General features: G+C 39.7%; 1 protein-coding gene across 1 annotated transcript in view; it reads right to left on the bottom strand.

Annotated features, from left to right (window-relative positions):
• Positions 1-21,718, bottom strand: part of vstm2a (V-set and transmembrane domain containing 2A) — an 85,635-nt gene that overhangs the window by 9,118 nt on the left and 54,799 nt on the right. The window contains exons 3-4 of the mRNA XM_073488866.1: positions 11,924-11,974; positions 7,483-7,813 (exon numbers count right to left, since the gene is read on the bottom strand). Of these exons, the coding sequence (XP_073344967.1) occupies positions 7,483-7,813; positions 11,924-11,974 (382 nt within the window). The remainder of the gene's footprint in view (positions 1-7,482; positions 7,814-11,923; positions 11,975-21,718) is intronic.

Below are 21,718 nucleotides of genomic sequence, written 5' to 3'. Positions count from 1 at the left end.
GATGTCTCAGGGTTTAGAACTGCCTCTGTGAGTTTGCATGCGTTCTCCTGCCTTTCCTCCACATTACGAGGGAGTACAGACTGACTTATCTCCAGGCATAATGAGTAAGAATATCTGTCTGAGCTAGTAGAGACGTTTTCAGGCTTTCTTGGTGCATGCTGGGATAGAATAGACCCACAATGAATACTCTTCATTTTGTCCTACTTAACCTAACACAACACTCCACGTTTTTGCCAAAATGTTTTTGGCTCAGTGAAACGGCAATGTGGAATATCAATTCCAGGCCAGCGAGGCAGTCAGGTTCAGCGAGGCAGGGAGGTGAATCACCACAGCACCTCCACAGGGAGCTCAAACTGGCTTAGTGCCAGTTCCATCTATTCCTGCTGATCCCTGGCCGGCTGACTGGCTAGCTGACTGTCTCTTTGACTCGCTTGCCTACTTGCCTGGTGGCTCTGTTATAAAACTGGCTTTCTGATTTGCTTGTCGACTGATACACTCTCTAACTGACAGTGCGGCCGCCTGAGCCATGGCTGGATTGTTGGCTGACTGACTGGTTAAACACAACTGGATGTCATTACCTTGCAGCTTCACTGTTCATCTGTGCATGAGGGCAAATGCGATAACACAGTCCGGCGTGTAATGCTCCAAATATACCATCCGCCACATTTGAAGGGATCACACTCGCAGTTATGTGTGTCTTAGCCGACATTACTGCAGCCATTTTACAAACTGTGTCAAGCCGTAAAGCCATATCTGACACGAGGGACACGCAGCTGATTAGTGCTTCTTACTTGAGCCCACCACGGACAGTTTTATTTATCTTTCCTCTCTCAGTATCACTGTTTCTTTCCTCAAAAAAAGGGTTTTACTTGACACTTCTCTACTTGTACTCCACTACATTGAGGGATTTGTGCTTTTCACACCATTGAGAGTTTTAGATTCAGTTAATTGAAAGCTGCAATAGAAATGGTCTGCCAGCACCTGCATTGGTATCTTTGCTTATTGTGATGTGACTTTCTGGAGTGGGCTATATTCAAAGGCTCAGTGTGCTCTCAACTACATTATATACACTACGCTCAAAATTAAAGACTCAATCTCTCTCCGACAGCTATTAACCTGCTACTCCACTGCACATTGTCATCACATTTTGCGTCGCACTTCACTTAACATAATGACGATGATGATGTGCATACGATGTGATATGGAGGAGGACAAAAGCTTTAGCTCTCTGCTATTATTGTTTTTATTTTACAACGATTTAGTAGAAGTATTTTTTTTTTTCAGTTTAAGACTTTAAAAAATAGCGTAATCGAGATTTAAAGGAGAGATTATCATCATAATGACCTGGATGGGGACATTTTATTTTCAAAACTCTGCACGCAGGGAAGAGGTGAAAGATATAAAATGGTCGATGGATGAGTACTACCAACATTACACTCCCCGGCTACACACATCATACAAGACATTTCCGATCTCAACAGTGAAATAGAGGAGGATTTAATTAGTTTGAATTAAAAGGTGGCATCTCTGCTTCTGCTGTATCAATTTTGAGTCTAATCCAGCGGACTGCTTTTCAAAACCTGGCACCTACATTACCCACAATGCAACAAAGCCACTGAGTTACATCACTGGACATAATTTAGCAGATTACATGCAGCTTCCTCTGGAGCCACAGAAGACTAAATACTACTTTTATTTTTTTTAAATTTATTTTACCCTTTAAATGTTAACTTGATGGTAATTGACATCCAGGCGTGGAAGTAACTTATTACATCTACTCGGCTCATGGCACAGCCGGAAACAAATTAGTAAATAATGTACACAATTAATCAAAAATGAATAAAGAAAAACCCTGAAACCTTTGGTGCTTCTCAGTATTTTGATGACTTAAGTTTTATGAGCTGGAAACAGGTAATCTAAAATGCTCTCACATGAAGTGGTTCTGTGTTTATTTGTAAAAGGGCTAAAGGGTACCACAACACTGGTATAACTGACCACAGGTTGACATGTGAAATCACATAAAAGTTATTTGTGGTCGGTCAATTTATAGTTTTTCAGGTGAGTTTTGGACACGTACAGTGTTGCTGATAGAAATCATTGGTTCTACTCCGTGACTCCATATTAAAGCTGCTCCTGTGTTGTCTTCTTTGTACAGTAACAGACGCAGTGATGCCTGAGTCAGTAGGACACTGCCTGCCACTGTTTCAGTCTCATTTGACATGAAGACATTTAGTCACATGTAATGCCGTGTGGATGTTGGAAGTGGGCTTTTCCTCCACTGGGCACTCACAGACGTTAGCCAGATTGACATGGACCCAAAAGAAAAGAGTGTGAGGACCCTCAGCAGCCTCCACATGAACCTGAAATGACACACTGACGCTGCGTGCGACCGCTTGAGCAATATGAATGCAGCCATGAACGGAAGTCTTGCGGTTTCCAAGCCTCTACTGGAGTGATGACTCATTGGTGTTCTTTCCTTAGACATATGCAGTCGAGGCAGTTTAAAAAAATATGGTGCTTCTTAAAAACAAGGTCAGTGATTTTTTGTTTGGATGAGTGCTTATGCAATCAAGCTGAGTCCATATTTGTTTTTTCTTTCATGCGGGAACCAGGCTGGCCTCAGGGGTGGGGGGACAAGTCTGGCTTAGGGGACATCTTTCTTTGCTTTTTTTTTTCTGCATTCAGTGGTGGTCACCTCTGAGCTTTGAGAGAACAACACTGCCAGGAACGATGGAGGCCGAGCTGTGATCTAACAACAGCTGACACACTGGTGGGGAGTAGCTGTGAACAAACCACTCTGCTGCTGCTGCCGCTGCTGCTGCTGCTGCTGCAGCCGCTCCACCAGCCACAGTCACAGGCCCCCATCTGGAAACTGCCTCATTGTTTACAGATGCAGCAATGCGGAAAAGGAAAATATCTGCACTCTCCCAGGTTTAATTTCATCTCAGCCCATTTACCTATTGTTGCTCATCTGCCTCCAACCTGAGCATGGCAGTAATAGAACTCTGTCGCCCTCAGCCGTAACACCTCTCTGCCGCTCAGAGAAGGTGGCTAAGGCTGCCTGAGCAGCCACGGAGAGGCATTTATCAGTGTCAGACACACCGCACAGAGGACTCACTGCAACACAGTTGTCAGCATAATTTGGCTGCCTCATAATCTCCGACTCTGCAGCCCCGGGGATTATTCAACTTTTTACCTCTTTTCAGTGGCAAGTAATATCTTTCTATGTTTGCTTCTGGGTGCAGAGGGCTATCTGAGCCCAGAGCAAGCCGACTCGTGTTTGGACCGTGTGACCAGGTAGCAAATGATTTGGCATTTACAGATGAGGAGGAGGCGTACAATTATAACATAATTTGACAGTCAGAGAATTAAAAATAATGCAGAGTTAATGAGAGAAAATTCAAATTGAGCCTCCGAAGGGAAAGAATTACATTGCTGCTTAGGCTCCTACAATATTGTTAAACAAGTGGAACACCATGAAGATGCAAAGCTGATGTCCTCTGTCAGCTTAAGTATCTGGATGTGGAAAAAGGTATGAGTGCAGTGCAAATGCAGATATTAAGTCAACTCCACGCACATACTAACACACAAGAATAGCTCACATACATGTCAATTAGTTATATTTGTCTAAGTGTTAATAATAGCATCTGGAACATGTTTATTGTGAGATCATAAGACATTTATAAGCACCATGAGAACTTGATAACATTTTACAGACTCCCTGATAACCTTAATAACAATATGGTAGCTGTAAAAAGTATAGTTTACTGTTAATAAATACATAATAAAGTATGCATTAATCTTAATTAAGCCATGAAAAAAGCATTGTGAAGTAAAAAATAATGACATTATAGGTAAGTTTAACTCACTAAATGTGTAATGTTATTATAAACAATTATAAGAAAATCATAAAGGTTTTATTAACCTTCTTAAGCAATTTATAAGATGTTGACACATTTTTTATTCAAGTGTTTATGAATGTTTTATAATCCAACAGTGAATGTGTTTATTATGCTATTATTAAGACTTTATTATAATATATTATGTTATAAGATGCTTAATGACATTAATAAGACTATATAAGGACTTATGAAGGCCTTATTTCCTATCCATTAATACTTATTAGGAGTACCTTTATATAAAGCTTTGACTTCTCATCCGTTAATAATATAATGCAGCCCATCATTGTCAGTTTCAGTTCAGTTATTTTATCTAAGGTTAGTCAAAATTAGTGCTCAGGATTTTACTGTTTGTTTCGGATGGTCCTCACCGGAAAAATGACATCACTGATTTTGCCAACATGCCTGATTTATATTCTCTGTCGGACCACATTTTGCATCACCATATCAGAAAATGATCGTATGGGTTGCTTATGAAGGTTAATGGAAAACAAATGAAGGTATGAAATCTTGCATGGAGTGTACAGAACGATAAAAAAATCCATATGGATATCCACATTCATATACCAGAATCCATATGGTCTGCACCTTTTCATATAGACTAACAAACAAAGCCTAAAATGATCACTGAAAAAGTCATTATAGATAACAGAAGAGAAGACAGGCAGGAAAGCAGCATATCACTGCTCCTCTCATCGAAAGCTGCAAGAAACTGAAAGATTGTGTTGACTTAATTAGAGATTTCTAATATGAAGTGAATTGCGAGTTGCTTAAACCAAAACTGAAAACTGTTTTGAATCATTACAAAATGATCTCATCTCGTCTTCTCTTTCAGTCAAGGTCACAAACAAATTGCATACATTTCTGTTGTAAGTTGTGTTATTAACCCCTGGAGCATTTTAAAAATGTAAATCGTATTGTAGAAATGACTTCACCTTAATTATCATGTTTTCTATGAGACAGTGAAAGCATTAAAAGAAGAAGGATGACTGTATTGGTCAGATTGTTTGCTGTGTATGAAGAGGTGAAGTTTGTTCAATCCAGGAGGAACACTGCTGACCTCAACAGTAATGAAAGGGTTAAATCATCCTCCACGAGCTCGGTCTGCACGTTTTCCATTTCTTGCCAAGGCTCATGATGTTTGCTCTAGCCAGGACAACTCAATCGGTACTAGACTGCACACATCTTTGAAAGGACTGCGTCACATCGATATGCTTTGCAATCTTCTGAGTGTAATTACAGACTGGGCGTTAGAAAAGAGACATACTGCAGTAAATAGCATAAATTACATTTGTTCAAGTTCAATAAATATAATAATGACATAAAGTCAGTATGTGTAGCGTGTCTATGTGATTAAGGATCTGTCATTCTAATTGTGTTGTTCTGTGTAGGACAATGAGTCATTATTTGAAAATGAGGTCTTGCTTTCAGCCCTTTATTCTCACTGTCCCTCGGTGACTTCTTATGGGCACACATTCAGAAATGTTCAAATTGTAGCCACAGCAAGGTCTTAAGTAAATGTGGACAATAATTAAGAAGCAGATTTGAACTAAATAATTGGTGCTAGTACTTTGGACTAGCCTTCTCATACAGTAAGTTCCAGAGCTGAGAAGCCTGCTGCAAGAAGACCCTCGGTAATAAGGTGAGTTTTGAGAAGCACCAGAGGAAGCCTGCCTGAGGATCCAAAGAGCCTCTCATGGGGGAAGGAAATTTCTAAAATACAGCCGGGAGCATGGCCATGTAGTAGTTCTTTAAACATTACCAGTAAAGGCTTAAAATCAATTTTAAAACTCCAGGGAAGCCAGAGAAGAGACGCAAGAAAGGGCGGAATGTCTTCTCTTCTCCTGGAATTAGTTAAGAGGTGAGCAGCAACGTTTTGGGTTTGCTGGAGGCAGGCGACTGACTTGCATAAAAAGGAAGTGAAACATTCCAAAAAAAGCTAAAATATAACAACCGACTTCTCTGATATCTGTGGTAACTGGACAAAAAAACAACACATTTTGGCAATAATCCTCAGCTACAGGAAACAACTCTGCATCATCCTACTCACTCTGTAACTGAAGTAGATGGGATCTTATTTGAAAATGTGAAAAAATAAAAACAACTGACAAGCTTCCAGAGAGGTCTGCTGCTTTATAGCTTTACCAGACAAAATCAGAAGTCATTTTCCTTTTCCATATTCTGTAGGTGTATAGTGTCTTTTATATTTATTTCTTTTTATTTTACATTGTGTTGAATGTTCTGGTTATGTAGCAAATGAAGAACCTTGAACCTTTGTTTCATGGCTGGAATTATGTGGATCATGTCCTACGTGAAGTACGGTTCAGTCTGTATCTCAAGCAGCTCGTCCTCATCAGAAAAACGACCACGAGTCAACTGTGAAAGCAGCTTTTTACAACCCATATTCACATTCGGTGGTGACCTCTAGTGGCCATAGTAATGATTACAGCATCAAAGGAGGAAGTCAGGTGAAGAAGTATAACGAGCAACAAAGTCTGCATTGGTAGGAAGTCGGTGATGGACGGTAAGGTCAAACAAGCACAGATCTTTCACTCAGGAGACTGGTGTTGTCCAGTGTGGAAGTCAAAGTCAATGGTCACATATGCCAAAGACAATACGTCACTAAAGTTATGTAAGTGACGTAGGTGCGTTGATAAATAACATAAGTAACAGTTGTTTCGACCCAATTTACAATGTTTTGCTGTGATCGTACGAAGTACAGCTGCACACCTGCAACGATCATGTTGTTTTGGAAACAGTGATAATGTCGCTTTGGCATTCTGGCAATCGACCTATCCAGCCATTTAGGTATGAGGATGTGTTGGCAGAAAGTCAGCTTGAGGACCCCTATAGGCTTGCCGAGTTTGGACAGCCCTTGACATGTGCTTGTTAACTCTGCACTACTGCAAGAACAGACTTGTGAATGTATGGACAGGACTTTGACTTCCTGGCTGCTGTGATTTGATGCCTCACAGCTGCACTCAAAGGTAAATCATATTCACCTTTTGACCTTTGACATTTGTTGTAACCTTTTTAATGTGCAACCAGTCAGATGACAGCTGACTGCGATGTTAACAAAGAGCTTATGGTATTCTAGGTTTCTAAGATCCGAGGCACGTCTGCTGCCACCTTAAAACCACATTGTCTAGGCAGAAAGATTTAAGCATGGAAGAGGTATGAAAAGCCAGCTTGTATTCTTGTTCTGTGACACTTTATATGTATATCAGTGAGACCAGATACTTGTCACAAAGTCTTTTTAGCTCTTCAGATGCAAAAGATACTTAAGGTTCCACTCTCACTGGATCCAGTGCATAGATAATCAGCCTCTATGAACCATGGAAATCTTTTTAAGGTGAAGGTCTTCTAGGGTCTGTTTTCTAAAAGTGCCATTTTACATTTGACTTTGTTGCTCTGAATCTCAACCAAACAACCTTTTTTAACCGCAGTTGGTGACTCATGAACACGTTTAACATATCAGGAAGGTTACTGACCATCCTGGGAGTAAAAACTCTGGCTACATGAGTCTTTTTTCTGTTCCACAGTGCCCTTATTATGTAACACTCCCGAGGGGCCTTACCTGAGCCGGGGTTGTGTTTAGCTGTGTCTGAGGATGTGTGAGAGGTGGAGGTGGAGGCCAACCTCTGGTCTGAACTCATGTTATCCTGGCCAAGAGATGAGCTGGACTTTCTCGGCTTCTTGTCTGTCAGGTGCAGCGGGGAGCTTTTCTTGGGGGGTGGCAGTGGTCTTCGTGGCCTTGCTGTGGCATTGACCTTCAGCCAGGCTTGGGCTTTGTACTCTACAATCTCTCCGTAGTTAGCTCGTGTCACCCGGCACTCGTACAGTCCTTCGTCATTCTTGCCGACTCTGGAGATCTGCAGCTTGTGTGAGATGTCGTTGCCCTGGACCTTCACAGTCTGTTAGAGTAATTAAAAGAGACCAAAGTGTCATAACAGTGGACGGTATGATGGGATACATCAGGGTTTCATTACACATCATGCCACTTTATTCTACAACCTGCTACAGTACATGACTGTTATACTGTGACACTGACACATCAGACTTGGACTCATATACAGAAGTGTTGATATTTACAGGTGCTATATATATATATATATATATATATATATATATATATATATATATATATATTTGCCTGGTGTGCCTGGTATGTTGGGCCCATTTGTTCTGTTTGTGTTTTAGTGTTACATGTTGTTATTTATGAGTGATATAATGAAGTTGGAAACACAAAGATTAAAAACTGTGATAAGATGATCGTGAAACAACGTGAACTTCGTTTGTTTGCAGCTTCTTCCCTCACTCTTTTACCTCTTGAACTCAAACCTCAATATATCTTCAATAGTGCACTGTGAAAATAGCTTTAATTTTGATGATGTATACAACCCAGATAAGTCAGAATCTGACCCGGTTACAGACATTAAGAATAGCCATAATAATTATATAGAAATAGCCAGTCCTCCGACTGATGGTCTTGTTTGCCTATGGGGAGCACTATTCAATTTAAGCTGTTTCATAACAAAAACTCTGCAGAACATTTAAACACTGTTGTGACCCTTGAGGCCTCTGGACTACCCTTTGATACCAGCAGCACTGGAGCTAATATGATTTTTTTTTATTGGCCTGAGCACAAAATTGTGCTGCTGGTTTCTTGAGATGGACTAAAAATCTTCGATCACAGTACATGTGTGTTTATATGGCAACTTCAACCTTCACATTACATTGTGAAGTAAGTTTTCAACTGAGAAAATGGTTATAGATATAAAAGCTTAGCTGCTAGCTGGTAATGTATGTCTTTTACAGTCATTAGGGTACTTGCATCAATCTTGTAAATCCAATATCTCAATAAAGCAGTCCTGCTTATTATGTTGCCTATAGCCCAATACATGAGGAAGTATTTAATACCTTGTGGGATATGGTAAAGAAAAATCTTTGAGTTGACATGTTTCTATATTGACATGTGATCCTATCACCCAACTGTGGTGGTGTCAAATGAAAGGAAATTTAATCTTGGTATTTTGTTTCTGTTTGTTATTTATTCATGAAAAGGTGTGAAGACATCATGTATGAGATCCCCACGGTGGCCTGTACAGCCTTGAAAGCAGCATACATTCTTAGTTGTCTATCCATGTTAATCTGGACTGCTCAACTGGATGTGCTGGTGGGACCGATAAATATGTAAATACTTAGTGGTACATGGCAGATCTTTGCTGACATATGCCAAACCTGTCTCCTAGAATTCACATCTATACACAACTTCTTTGTTGTTTAACCAAATTCCCTTGAAGGAAACATAATAAACTGTATCCCTGAATCCTGTTCACTGGCAATGTTTTTTCCCCCGCTCCACAGAGTGCTACGTTGTTGTTGTCCACAGAGGTCGTAGGAAGGTTGGGGTAAGCAGCAGGCAAACAAAGCACAGGACTTTGGCACTGGAGACTGGGGTTTGCATCCTGAGTCCCACATGTGCTTAAGTGTAGACAGAAACAACAACAACAAAATGAAGGCAAAGTTTCTATTTGATCCAATATTAAAATAATCTTGCTTTGTGCTTCACTCCACTTTTAACCCTTTTAACTTTAACCATGTGCAGATGTGTTGGATATGATGATGTTGCAGATTGATTTTTAATGATAAAATGTTCTTGTTATGCTGATAAAAACCTTACTTTGGTGGCGTTAGGTCTCTCTGGAAACATATAGTATTTGCTTAAGTAAAGTTTGGAGTCATTTTGGGACAGAGGGATTCATATGCAAGTAACATCAGTACAGTCTCGAGCTCTGCAATGCCAAATGTGTCCCAGGGCAGCCTTGTGTAGACCCCTATAAGTGCAAACCTTTCACTTATGTTACAGGGACACAACATTTCAAAGAGTAACAGCCCTTCTGTGTATTGTATAAGAGACCTCTGTGACACTGAGTAGAACCTTTGAATATATTTTTAACATGGGTCTCTCTGCGTGGTTGATGATGTTCTTAAAGGAAAGCTATGGTTTCACACAGCCTGAGTCCTAAAGTTTAGTCCATTACTCCAACTGTTAATAATGTACTGTAACACTGAACTAATATGGCTGAGCAGCATATGGACTTTCAGATGAGATATAGTTTGAGACAGTGCTGTTTATATCGATGAAGTGTGAAGTGTGATGTGAGTTGTGTGGCCTGTGCTGCAGAACTTTTAACCTCCGCAGCACCAGTGCCATGTGCAGAAAAACACAACCGAACAAAAAAAAAACATTCTCACTCCCAATAGGTCAAATACAGCAGCCTAGTCAGCCATTCTAACAGGCTGGCCACACTGACTGCCTGAGCAGCACCTGTGTGTGGTGTTACATCTCGCTTTTCACTCCGGCGTCCATGTTAACAGCTTAGAGCGGACACACTGGCTGCATGAGTCACGCGGCTCACACGCATGTTGAGCGAGGCTGCAGCAGCGCTTCATGTTGAGATTCAGCCTCGCCTATTTCTACCGCGACAGGTGTGTGGTTCTCAGCAAAAATAGAGCTGAAAACAACCTGTAGACAGTCATATGGACATCATAGCAGTGTTTCACTACAGTTTTAATGCCTGCATCTGTAGAATATGTCACAGACATGAAGAGAACACACACAACAGGTGAGGGGCAGTTCTTTTTCTTTCCCTCCCTCCCTTACTAGTTCTTGTATTTGTCCACTACTTTTTGTTGTTTGTATGCTCGATTGGATGTTAATGAATTTTCAAAATATGACCTGGAGACTTTATAAGTTTGAAATGCGACTGGACATATATGCAGTGTGCATTTTGACAAGATAGTTTCAGTAAACTAACATTTAAGAGTCCAGCAGCTTGGCTACCTGACCCCTAACAGACAACCGTCTAAAACAATCTAAATTGGGTAGCATAATTGCTAAAGTACCAGTCTCTACCTTTGTTTTATAATCCCATGACGCCATATGGGTGACTGGCCAATCCTAGCGCTTGAATGCTCCGGAGGGGCGTGTCTTTGCGAGAACGTAGGTGGGTTCCATAATAATGGGTACACTACTCATCGCAAAATTGAGACAGAAGATTTACACACACGTTTTTAAATTCCTGTTTATGGGCACATCAAAGAAAATCAGATAATGAGTCGTTTTTTCGTTCTCCGATTTTTAAGGGGTCGTAGGAAAACAGCTTGTTTCCCGATTTTGGTTTTCTCATTTCAAAATGAAAATCCGTTAGTTGCCAAGTTCATGGACTGTACACACAGCTGCTGTGTTTTTAAAAAAAATATTATTATTATTTATTTTAATTTTAGCGTGTTTTGTGGCTGTAATTATTTGAGCTGGCAAGAGAACCCTGTCTTTGCATTTAATTTAGATTTTTAGATTTTATTTGTATTTGTTTTGATCTTAACACTGACCATTTTACTACTGTATATGCTGTGTATTGCCATTCAGCCTGAAAATAGAGAGATATACATTTTGATTTATCTTGCCCTGCCTTATGTACTTAATTCATTACTTCCATCCCGGAATGTAGCTGCATTGCTAAAGAAGAAGTGAGACAGGGTAAGAGACGCGTGTTCCTCAATCAATGCTGTTGCTTTAGGTTATCATCACCCAGAGAAATGACGACCTAATTTATACTAAAACAGATTTAGCTATGGATAACCTTGATCCTGGACCTGCCACTTTAAATTACATGATGTGACATTTACGTCACTTGACTCTTTGATTATCTAAGGACTTCAGTGAGGTCATTATGATCCATTCTGCATGCACACAAAGCACATACACTGTGGCAAGAAAAAGGGGGTGGAGCAGTTGCTGGGGCGTGAGCGCAGGAAGGGAACCACTTTGACAGTAATAATACAGTGCCACTGATTTCACTGATTAGCTCCTTTCTCTGCTTGAAGGTGTATTATTCAGGGAAATCAGCTGCTGTTGTGTTTACTCTGAATGAAACGCTGCCAACCTCGGGTGACAGTGTGTATTTGAGAAGCCGGGGACTATGACCATGCAGGGATGTGTGACGTGTTCTTCAACTTACACTTATTTTCGTCCCCTCATCGTCAGGATCAGGCTCTGGTATCATCTCCATCTGGGAACACGGAAAGCAACAGAAAGAGAAAGAAAGCATTAGCAAAGTGAAAGCAGCCTGCTGTGTACTGTTGAGCTCTCAGAGTTACTCTGAGGATACAGTCAAAGATGTATTTTCGGCACGTCTAGTCTCAGGCCCCCTAAAACCTGTTATGAAATTACTACAACAACTTTAAAAAAAGCACCATCTATCTGCCGATGGTTATAAATCTTTCATTCCGACATCAACCCACAGTTTACTCACAGACTGAGTGACTGCATCACTACTGTTCTGCCTTTAAAAATAAATGCACAAAGATGTCATTTTTTGCAACAGTTTTTGATTTATTTTTAGGCTCTCTGAGTGGCTCTGTAGACAAATTAGAGACAGCTTCCAGACGTCGCAGCGAATCAAGGTGAAGAAGTGGTTCAAGACCAGGATACTGTGTGACAAACTAACAGCCTTCTGAGACAAATTGTGCCTCAGAACCTCCATCAGTCTCCGCCGTAAAAGTAATATTACCCATGAAAACTTATGACAAATAATAAATGTCAGAAGGCCTGGAATAGATTTTCAGTAAAAAATAATTCAAAACCCCAAAACACTGAACAGCAGCGTAGCTCAGGGGCTCAAGAAATGCCCCTGTTTGAGCCCCGGTGACATAATTCTAGCATGGTGGCAAAGCACTGAGCCTACAGCCTACATCATGGACAGGGCATTGATTTTAGAGGCTATAATTTATTTATCCCACATCGGATGCCAAATGGATGTGTGCCCAGAAAAAAAAGTCTGCTGACTACAAAGCTGAAGAGGAGCAAGAGCGCTGCAGCAGAAAAGACTCAAGAGGAGGAGGAGGAGGCAGTTCCTCCAGAGGACGTGGAATCTGTAGACCAAAAAAAAAGAAGGGCAGGAGAGGGATAAGATGGCTACTTATGAGCATTTGCAGCAGAGAGCGTTCCTTCAAGTGCCGTAATTACCTCGGAGGAACCAGGCACTTTTCTCTGGAGGATGTTCAGCAGACAGGTGATTAATGAGCAGAATTAGGAGCCATAGCTTTCACTGTCTGCATGTATGCATGACTCTTACATCTCCCCTCCACAGATGGACCTGGCATCCTCCATTGTATCAGGGAGACGTCTTTAACAGTGAGGCAGGATTAATTGTCCTCAGTCTTGGCGTCGGACTATTTCAAGTCATCAATTTCAGCCTTCTCTTTTACAAACTTCACAGCGGTTATATGGGCTGGATGTGCAAGTCTATATATGTCACCTGAGGAGGATAAACTTAGAGTTCCACCAGAGGACGGATGCTCTACTCCGGTCTGCACACAGTGGCTGCTGCGTTCAGGATAACATGGTCACAGTGACAAATAAGATGCAGGAAAACGGTTTAATTGCTTCTCAAACATTTCATTATAGAAAATCCTATGGGGCTATTAAAATGGCTCGGATTTAATTTTCCCAGTGCCTAGTGTCTAATCAATTAGCACCATGTTTGGTAACACTTTATAATAACCACGGTTTATCAAGCATTTTATTGTTTGTTATCAGAGAAATGAATATTAACTAAAGTTGAATTAATTATGAATTTACCATTTATTAATGATCGGGGGAATATAAAGAGAACCTGAAATCAGTTAAAGTGGATCTTCACGTGTGCACCTGTCACACTCTGAAGTGTACTCGGCCTGTTGAAACAGTTGTATACTATCTTCTGTGGCTGGATGAGCTTCGTCAAGTCACAGAACCTGATGATGTCAGCGGGGTTATCTCGACTTGTGTTTGGAGACTAACCCTTTTTAGGGAAAGCTGCAAACTAGCAGCATGGAGTTTGACAGTTGGCAGGTGTTTACCAGGCAGGTGGGGTCTAAAGAGAAGACATTATGGGATGCAGAATGTTTTTGGACATTAACCCTATCGACGACTGAAACTACCAAAATCAAAAATGAATAATGAAATAAAATAAAATGGCACTCAGTAGAGCGCATACGTGACCCCTTTGATACGGAGCCACACCAAAAGTTAATGGGGTCTATTCTGGGTCGACACCCATCATCCTTTCATGTTTGGTGGAAATCCATTTTTTTTTGTTTTTGACAAGCTGTGTGAGTAATTAATTGAAATTAATCACACATACCAATATTAGAAGCATTTAAAAAGATTTCAATGTAAATGTATTTTGGTAAATGAGTGAATCAATGAATAGACACACATTAAAACTTTAAAATGAGGTGATATTTCAGGCTTGAAGTACTCGATGGTACCAAAATTCCTTGCTGCATAAACTGCACAAAGGGCTGCTCCTGTCAACAGTTCCATCTGGGTGTTTTTTATAGCCCCACTCCAGCGTGTCTTTTCTGAGTCATTTCCTGACAACGTTGATGAGTCACACTGTTCACAATATTTTTTGACATATTACTTAATTTTACTCAAAAAACTTGGAGCTTAAAAAAAAAATGATCGGAGCAGAGGAAGAGTCTAGCAGAGAAGTTGTCTGGTGGCAGTAAAAGCCCATTCTGGGTTTGCGACAGCATGTTAACTGTTAGACAGGAAGAAACTCTGGACTTTTCCATTCAGTCGGCATGTGCTTGGCAGCGTTTTGTCATCTGCCTCCATCATATTTAAAAGCTGCTGTGGAACGTGTTCAGTTCTGTAAGGTAAATAAATGAAAATGCCATTAAAGTCAACAAACCTACTATCAGACATTAATTAAATTATAAATGTGACATTAATTGGTATTTATGTTGGACCTTTGTGTTAATTCAACCTTTATTTACTTCTCCATTCATTAAAAGGTAGTTATTTAATTCGGTATTTATTTCTGTGTTATCTTCCCTTTGCATTTCCCTCCTATTTATTTCTGTGTTGTCTTTATTTCACAGCCCTACATATGAGCCTGATAAAGATGCTGAGGATGAAAATACACTTAATACACCTTGACAATAAGTAAGCCTTCATTTGCTCTATAGCGTTGTGACTGATCAAAGGCCTGCTGTGATACCTTCTTTAACTACAGATTAAGAAGTACTGAACATCCTCTTACTCCACCTTTGATTTCTCTTTTCGTTGCAAACTCTGTTGAAGCTAACAGAGAATATAATCCAAAGTAGCTGCCAGCTCAACCCTCTTTGTGTTCTTTGTGACATTATTTGCCAGTATTTTGCACTTATTGAGTATATTACAGCTCCTCTAAGTCCTACTTTGTCCCATATAGGTCCTTTGGTTGATTGCAGCTCATCCATCGATGTTAGTGCTCAGTTTTCATGCTATTTGTTGACCGCAAACAGCTACAGGCCTACAGTAAATCAGCTACACTGAGTGACGCACAGTCTTTGGGCCCTTTCAGTTCTTTGGCCATGATCATACACATGGCTGTTGCAAAATAACCCTGAACCTCTGTTCTTACTTAACATATTTCTCAACATATTTCTACTGTGTATCGATGACACATTTAAAACAAATCACACAATCTATGAAAAACTCAATTACAATTTCTATCTCTGCTTTTAACTCCGTCAGGATCATCCCCTAATGCCAGTCCTCTCCCCAGCATCTGGCCACCTGAAACCTGGACGGCATATTTGATCCCATTTTAGTCTCATTGTGACAATACGGTGGAATTTAACTGCAGATGGATCATAGTGATGACGAATAAAATCCCACACTGTTACACACAAAAAATCACGATGACAGTAGGATCTTCAACATGTGCTGAAACATTGATTTAACTTTAATAGACAAACGTTCCTTTACAGGAAAACTCACAGGATTCCCAAGCTGTTGACAGGGAGACATGGCAGGGACAGACCTGTTTATATATATTCTGTTTATCATAGTCACAGTCTGTAATATGACCACCTATAACACATGATAATGTATTCTTTTTGATCCCATCACACGTCCAAGTGTACCAAGGGTACCTGGCCACCAGAATACCAAAAATGCACTTGGCAACCCCCCACTAATTGTGCAGGGAGCACTGAGATCTGTGCTGCGCCGCAGGGTTCCTGAACACAAAGTAAATCTGTGTGATCAGCCTCATAGTACTGGTGCTCAGGTGTAGCAGTGAGAAGGAGGGTACAGTTTGTGAGTCTACGTGATGAATGGGAAAATAATCATCTGCCTTCAGTACAACCAGCTCAAGTTCACACTAGTAAGAGTTAACCTTATTTAATGATTACATGTCTTCCTAACTAAGTGTCTCAGATAGTTTCCTCAGCCATACTGTAGTTGCCTTATGCAGATGGTGTTAGAGTGACTAAGTGAAAACACAATAGTTTGCAGTTTTGATCACAGAGAGACCAGATCAGGTGGAGTTACAGGCAAGAAGGCTGCCAAGCCAGTGACCGCAGTTCGAGAATGCATTTCAACATTTGTAAGTGTGAAACCACCTGATATTTTTTAAGGAGACCTCAAGAAAATGTTCAGCCGTGTTTGTAGCGAACGAAACAGGTATTTTAAGCCAAAACACTATCTAAACCCTGACCAAGTGGGTATTGTGCCTGAACCTAACCAGATCATAAGCACAGTGTCATCACAAGATAAAATTGTTAATTAAACCTAAAGAAACGTAAAGTTGCAACATATCTGTGGTTTGCAGAAACACAGGTTGCAAAAGGTGCAGCGTTGTAAGAATCAACATACTTTCAAATGGCATGCAGAGCCTTAACATAACACATGTGAATTTGTCTAACTAACAAAAACAGAGCTATTCATCAGAGTTATAGAACTGCATGCACAGACTCATCACATGCAGTATTTTACAGAGCCAACAGCTGTGAGTTTGTGTGTGCAGTGGGGGAGGATAAAAGGAACTAAAATATGAATCCTTTTTTTTTTTGTTTTGGGGACAATTTCTCTCTGCCGTGGCTCCAGGTCAGCTGCCTGAGCTCGCCCCGTTCCCATATCGAGAATAAATTCATGTCTGGCTTCACCTCTACCTTTCAAACATTTTCAAATATTTTATCTAAATTGACTCTGTGAATTTGCAGGCACTAAAACAGAAAAAAAAAAAAAAGCAAGGCAGTATTTTATGAGTGTGAACCCATTAGTCACCCGGCACTGTACAAATGCAATTAAGGTAATTGTGACATAATGAATGTCCAATATCAATTCAGAAAACCGGCATTTATTATCCGCTGTAAAAGGCATTTATCTGCCACGAAGATGAGGCTGCTGTGTGTCCTTAAAAGAACAGATTAAAATGTTGAAGTATGAAACCTTTAATACAGAACAATCACTCTCGTACATGATTCAACTCGTCAAGAACAACTCGTTCTTACCTAAATGTGTACCTGTTCCAAGAAGTACGTTTCCAGCCTGTGACAGCAATGTAAAGGTTTTTCAGTGACACTGTCGGAATAAACCTCCATTATTTCCCCATTTATATTTCATTTCTATCGCATGAGTGCCCTCTGAGCCAAAGCTGCGGCCGCTCGCAAGTATCTCAATTTCAATCGCTTGTCTCTTTATTGCAAAACCCTTCCACCATGACACACCATTCTTCATGCAAATTTCAAATTGACTTCTTGTAAAATGTGCTCCGCAATTATTGTGCATCAAAAAAAGCTTTATTGAGTTGCTGAGACTAAATTAACATCACATGAGGGGAAAATGGTCATCGTTTAAAGTGAAGTGCGAACGGGACCACCCTGTGTTGCTGTGATTGTATTACAGCTCTTTACTGTGAAGGGATCTCATGTGAGAGCCCTGACCCTGCATGATAGACATGAACGACCAATGAGAGCACATTAATATCTGAATGAGTTTATCTGGCAATCTAGTTTTACAAACACAAACACACAGCGGAGGTTAAACTCAGGTCATGGACTTCATATGACATGTTAAACCCTGTAATCTTAAGCTATGGTAGCACAGGAAATGTGTCATTATATACTGCAGTGAAAGGCTTATCATCACTAGTGTGCATAATATGATGCCAGCTTAGCAGTGCTATTGAAATACACATTCAAAAGACCTCTGAATTGTCCTTTAAATATGACACCAAGCGATGATATTTAACAACTCTGTGATGTGATGTGCATCGAAATCAGTCTGAAGACAAATGGATTTAAATGTATCTCAATTTATACTGACACTGAAAGTGCACACAGAGGAAACTTATTGAATTCATTTCAGAATGAGATGAAACCTTTAGACACTCAAAGAAAAGCCTTTGTTAACAAACAACAGAGTCATTCCATACCAACTCACCTAAGCCTCCATGTTCATGTCATGGATTTCCTTTTAAAAATTCATGTTATTGTGTTATGACTTTTGTCGTTGTTTTTGTGATTCTAAACTTGAAATTTGTCCTGAACATTCAGAAGATGTTTTTATTTAGATAAATATTAAATAGCTTTTATTTTCAAAAATTCTTATCTCCACTAGTTTCCACTTCATTGTAAGCAAATGTTGGTTTTGTGTAGTATTAATATAGATCTATCACATCCAGAAGTTATTTGATCCTGCATAAAAAACTAAGTGCCACAGATCTTATGAATATAGCTTCAGAGCTGGAAAGCCAATTTTATGGGTTATTCGGACTGTATTTTCCCAACAAGGATTATCTTAATTTCCCTGAAACTTAATAATGCGAAAGTGTTCATATAGGCAATATTCATTGCATATACATCAACAATTCAAAGATGTTATATTTAAATATGTTAATTAGATCATTTTTTCGTACTTTTGTACAAATAGATCTTTGTACTGTGTTGACTTCAAGGTTTTCTATCTGTGTGATACCTATTGAGCCTGTTTTTCATTGGGTTCTGGAAATAGCAAGAAGTTATAGCGCTTAATGGTTCCTTACCACAATGCACACATATACTCTTTTTTATAATGTCAAACTCTCTGAACTGATTTCTGACATCATCAAATAGTAGCACTATAACATTTTCAAGGGAATTAAAATAATCCTTCTTGGGGAAATCTACAGTCAAAATAAACCGAAACTTGGGTTTTTCAGCTTTGAAGCTTATTTATAAGATCTGTGGCACTCAGTTATTTACTCAGGACCAAATAACTTCTTAACTACATTAATACTACACAGAACCAAAATTTGGTTTCAAGTAAGTGAAAACTAATGGAGATATGAATATTCTGAGATGAGATATATGAGATATTCCTTGTTCTGGTAAAAAAAATGACTTCCTGTTATTAATTTGATTATTGTAACCATTCAGCAACAACTATTTAGGGTCCTAAGATGTTCAAGACACATTTCAACCCAAACCAATGAAAAATAAGCGATTAGTGAGGCTGAGAATGCAAAGAATCACAAAGAAGCTGAAATTCAGTCCTAAGGGCCAAACTTCAGACATTCATGAATTAAAAAGTATTTGGAGTACAGCTATAGGATTTTGCAAGGTCTTGTGAATTTAGCAAAGTTTCAGATTTTGAGATTTCCATAACATGAACTGGGAATAAATCTGGATTTTGGGTGAGTCGGCATGGGATGACCCAGTAGTGTCAGTTGTCTTCCATCAGCTCTTACAAAATGCCACCAATTGATGATTGATTGCTGTTATTCTATAATCAATTTGTTTTTTTTTATTTTCTAGGGTGGACATTGGATTTTGAGTGTTTCATCAAGCAGAAAAAACCTTTACATTTTTTGTGATTGGCAGTTATTTTGGCTTGTTAGAGTTGACAGCAAAGGGCTTCCAGACTTCTGTGAAGTGTTAGAACATGCATGGACTATTACAGGTGAAACACATAATTATGGCTGATTATTCAACATAAAACTTTCATTAAGCTTAATCCAAGTGACAAAGAAAAAGGAGATTTGTGTGCAGCATGAAACAAATATAATGAAGATTGAGTTTGTGAACAGTTTCGTTTAGGAGGCACTGATAGAATCTAACTGAGCTCAGCGACATGTGAGTTCTTCCAAACCAATAGTGAATTGGCAGTGATACTGTCTTCATACCGACACAACACCTGCATTTTTGACCTAATGTGTGACATTAAACACCTCGTTTGCCTCATTTCATTAATACGTGACTCTCACACAGACAAATGCAGACCTTGGTTTGTCATTCACACGTCTGTTTTTTGATGGACATGGCATCAACTGTCAGTCCAGACTCAACCCTCAGATATAGCATATTGATTACCTATCAGCCTTGAGCAAAAACAAACTGTTGGGTTGACATGATGAAATGGCTCAGTAGAATTGTCCTTTTCAGGTGATTAAGGGTTCAGCTACCTCAAACAATAGAAAGAATCATTTGTACTTCTCGAGTAGATAGTAGATTTTTCCTCGACCAAAGCAGAGTCTTTAGATAAAAGTGTTAATGTTAATCTGAAGAAACAGTTTGTCAGTCTGATGTTCTGCACTTGTTTCTCAAATCTAAAGTAGTCAGTTCCAATAAATTGTTGGGATTTAATTTCCTTTAATGGAGGAGATGGCAGTGGCAATACATCTAGGCAAAACAGCTTCCAAGCCATCGCAGTTTAAGACAGTGTTTTTACATTTTACAAGTATGAAACCACAGGATATTTTTGACTAGATGTTGGGACATTTCGAGCCATGTTTGCCACAACCAAAACAGGTATTTTAGGCCAAACAGGATCTTTTCCTAATCCCAACCAAGTGATGTTTGTGCCTAAACCTAACCAGACCATGAGTACAGAGTTGTCACAACATGAAGTTATAAATTGAAGCTTAAGGAACGTAAAGTATCAACATATTATATGTAACATTTCAGTATATCTGTGGTTTGCAGAAATGTACATCGCCAAATCTGGGTTTGTGACTTGAGCATGAATTGAGGCCAAACCAGTCAAGTAACTAGAATACAATGTTGCCAGTTTACATTTCTATAAACCACTAAACGGTCACATTTTTACAATAAATGCCATATCACGTTCACACTACATGTTTATGACTTGACTTTCATATCGGGAGCTGGAGGGATGGTGGCGGAGTTACAGGCGAGAAGGATGCCAAGCCAGTGACCACAGTTCAAGACTGTGTTTCATCATTTGTAGGTGTAAAGCACCTAAATACTTTAACACCCTTTTTAACAGCTGTTGGCTGTGTCCCCGTACATTTGGGTCCATTTTTGTATTAGCTGGATTATCTCTCCCTCTTGTCCTATGACTGGCAAAAATCTGCACAATGTGACACAGTGTCAGGATATTTCCAGTGCAGCATCAATGGGGTTTGATAGCAGAAAATGTCTCGGAGATCTGAAAAACCATGTCTTGGTGTCAGTCTCTCATAATCAAAGAGCGAGGATTTCTTTGTAGAGCCGCCATTTACACTGATGCTCACTAATGATACCAGGAGAAATCCATCATGGAAGAGGCCGAGAAAACACCCACAGCAGCAGAAAATAGACTAGCATCTGATGTGGCAATATGATGATATGTTTTGCGTAAGACAAATGTAGCAAACAACTGTGTTCCCACTTTGGATCCAATTATATGTGCGTACACCCACTCTGATTGAGAGCAAGTTCATGGCCTTTCACTGAGGGAAGTTGGCAAGGGATGTAGGACACCATAAGCTGAAGTCGAGGTGGATGAGGCAACCTCTGGCACATCGTACATCATAAATTGATGCTGTTTAAAAATGTAAGAGTATCTGTTGAGGTTTTTTTTCCTCTCTTCTGTTGATGTTCATGCTTTGAAAGAAAACATCTGCAAAAGGCGGAAGCCGGATCAAGGAAGTAGTTTGATTTTATATGATGAATATCGTAAAAAGACAGCCACCCTAAAGAAAATAGAATATTCCTCTTCTTTCTATTGTAGCTTT

Source organism: Pagrus major, chromosome 19, assembly GCF_040436345.1.
Source record: "Pagrus major chromosome 19, Pma_NU_1.0".
Taxonomy (NCBI): domain Eukaryota; kingdom Metazoa; phylum Chordata; class Actinopteri; order Spariformes; family Sparidae; genus Pagrus; species Pagrus major.
This window is presented reverse-complemented; position numbering and strand designations above follow the sequence as displayed.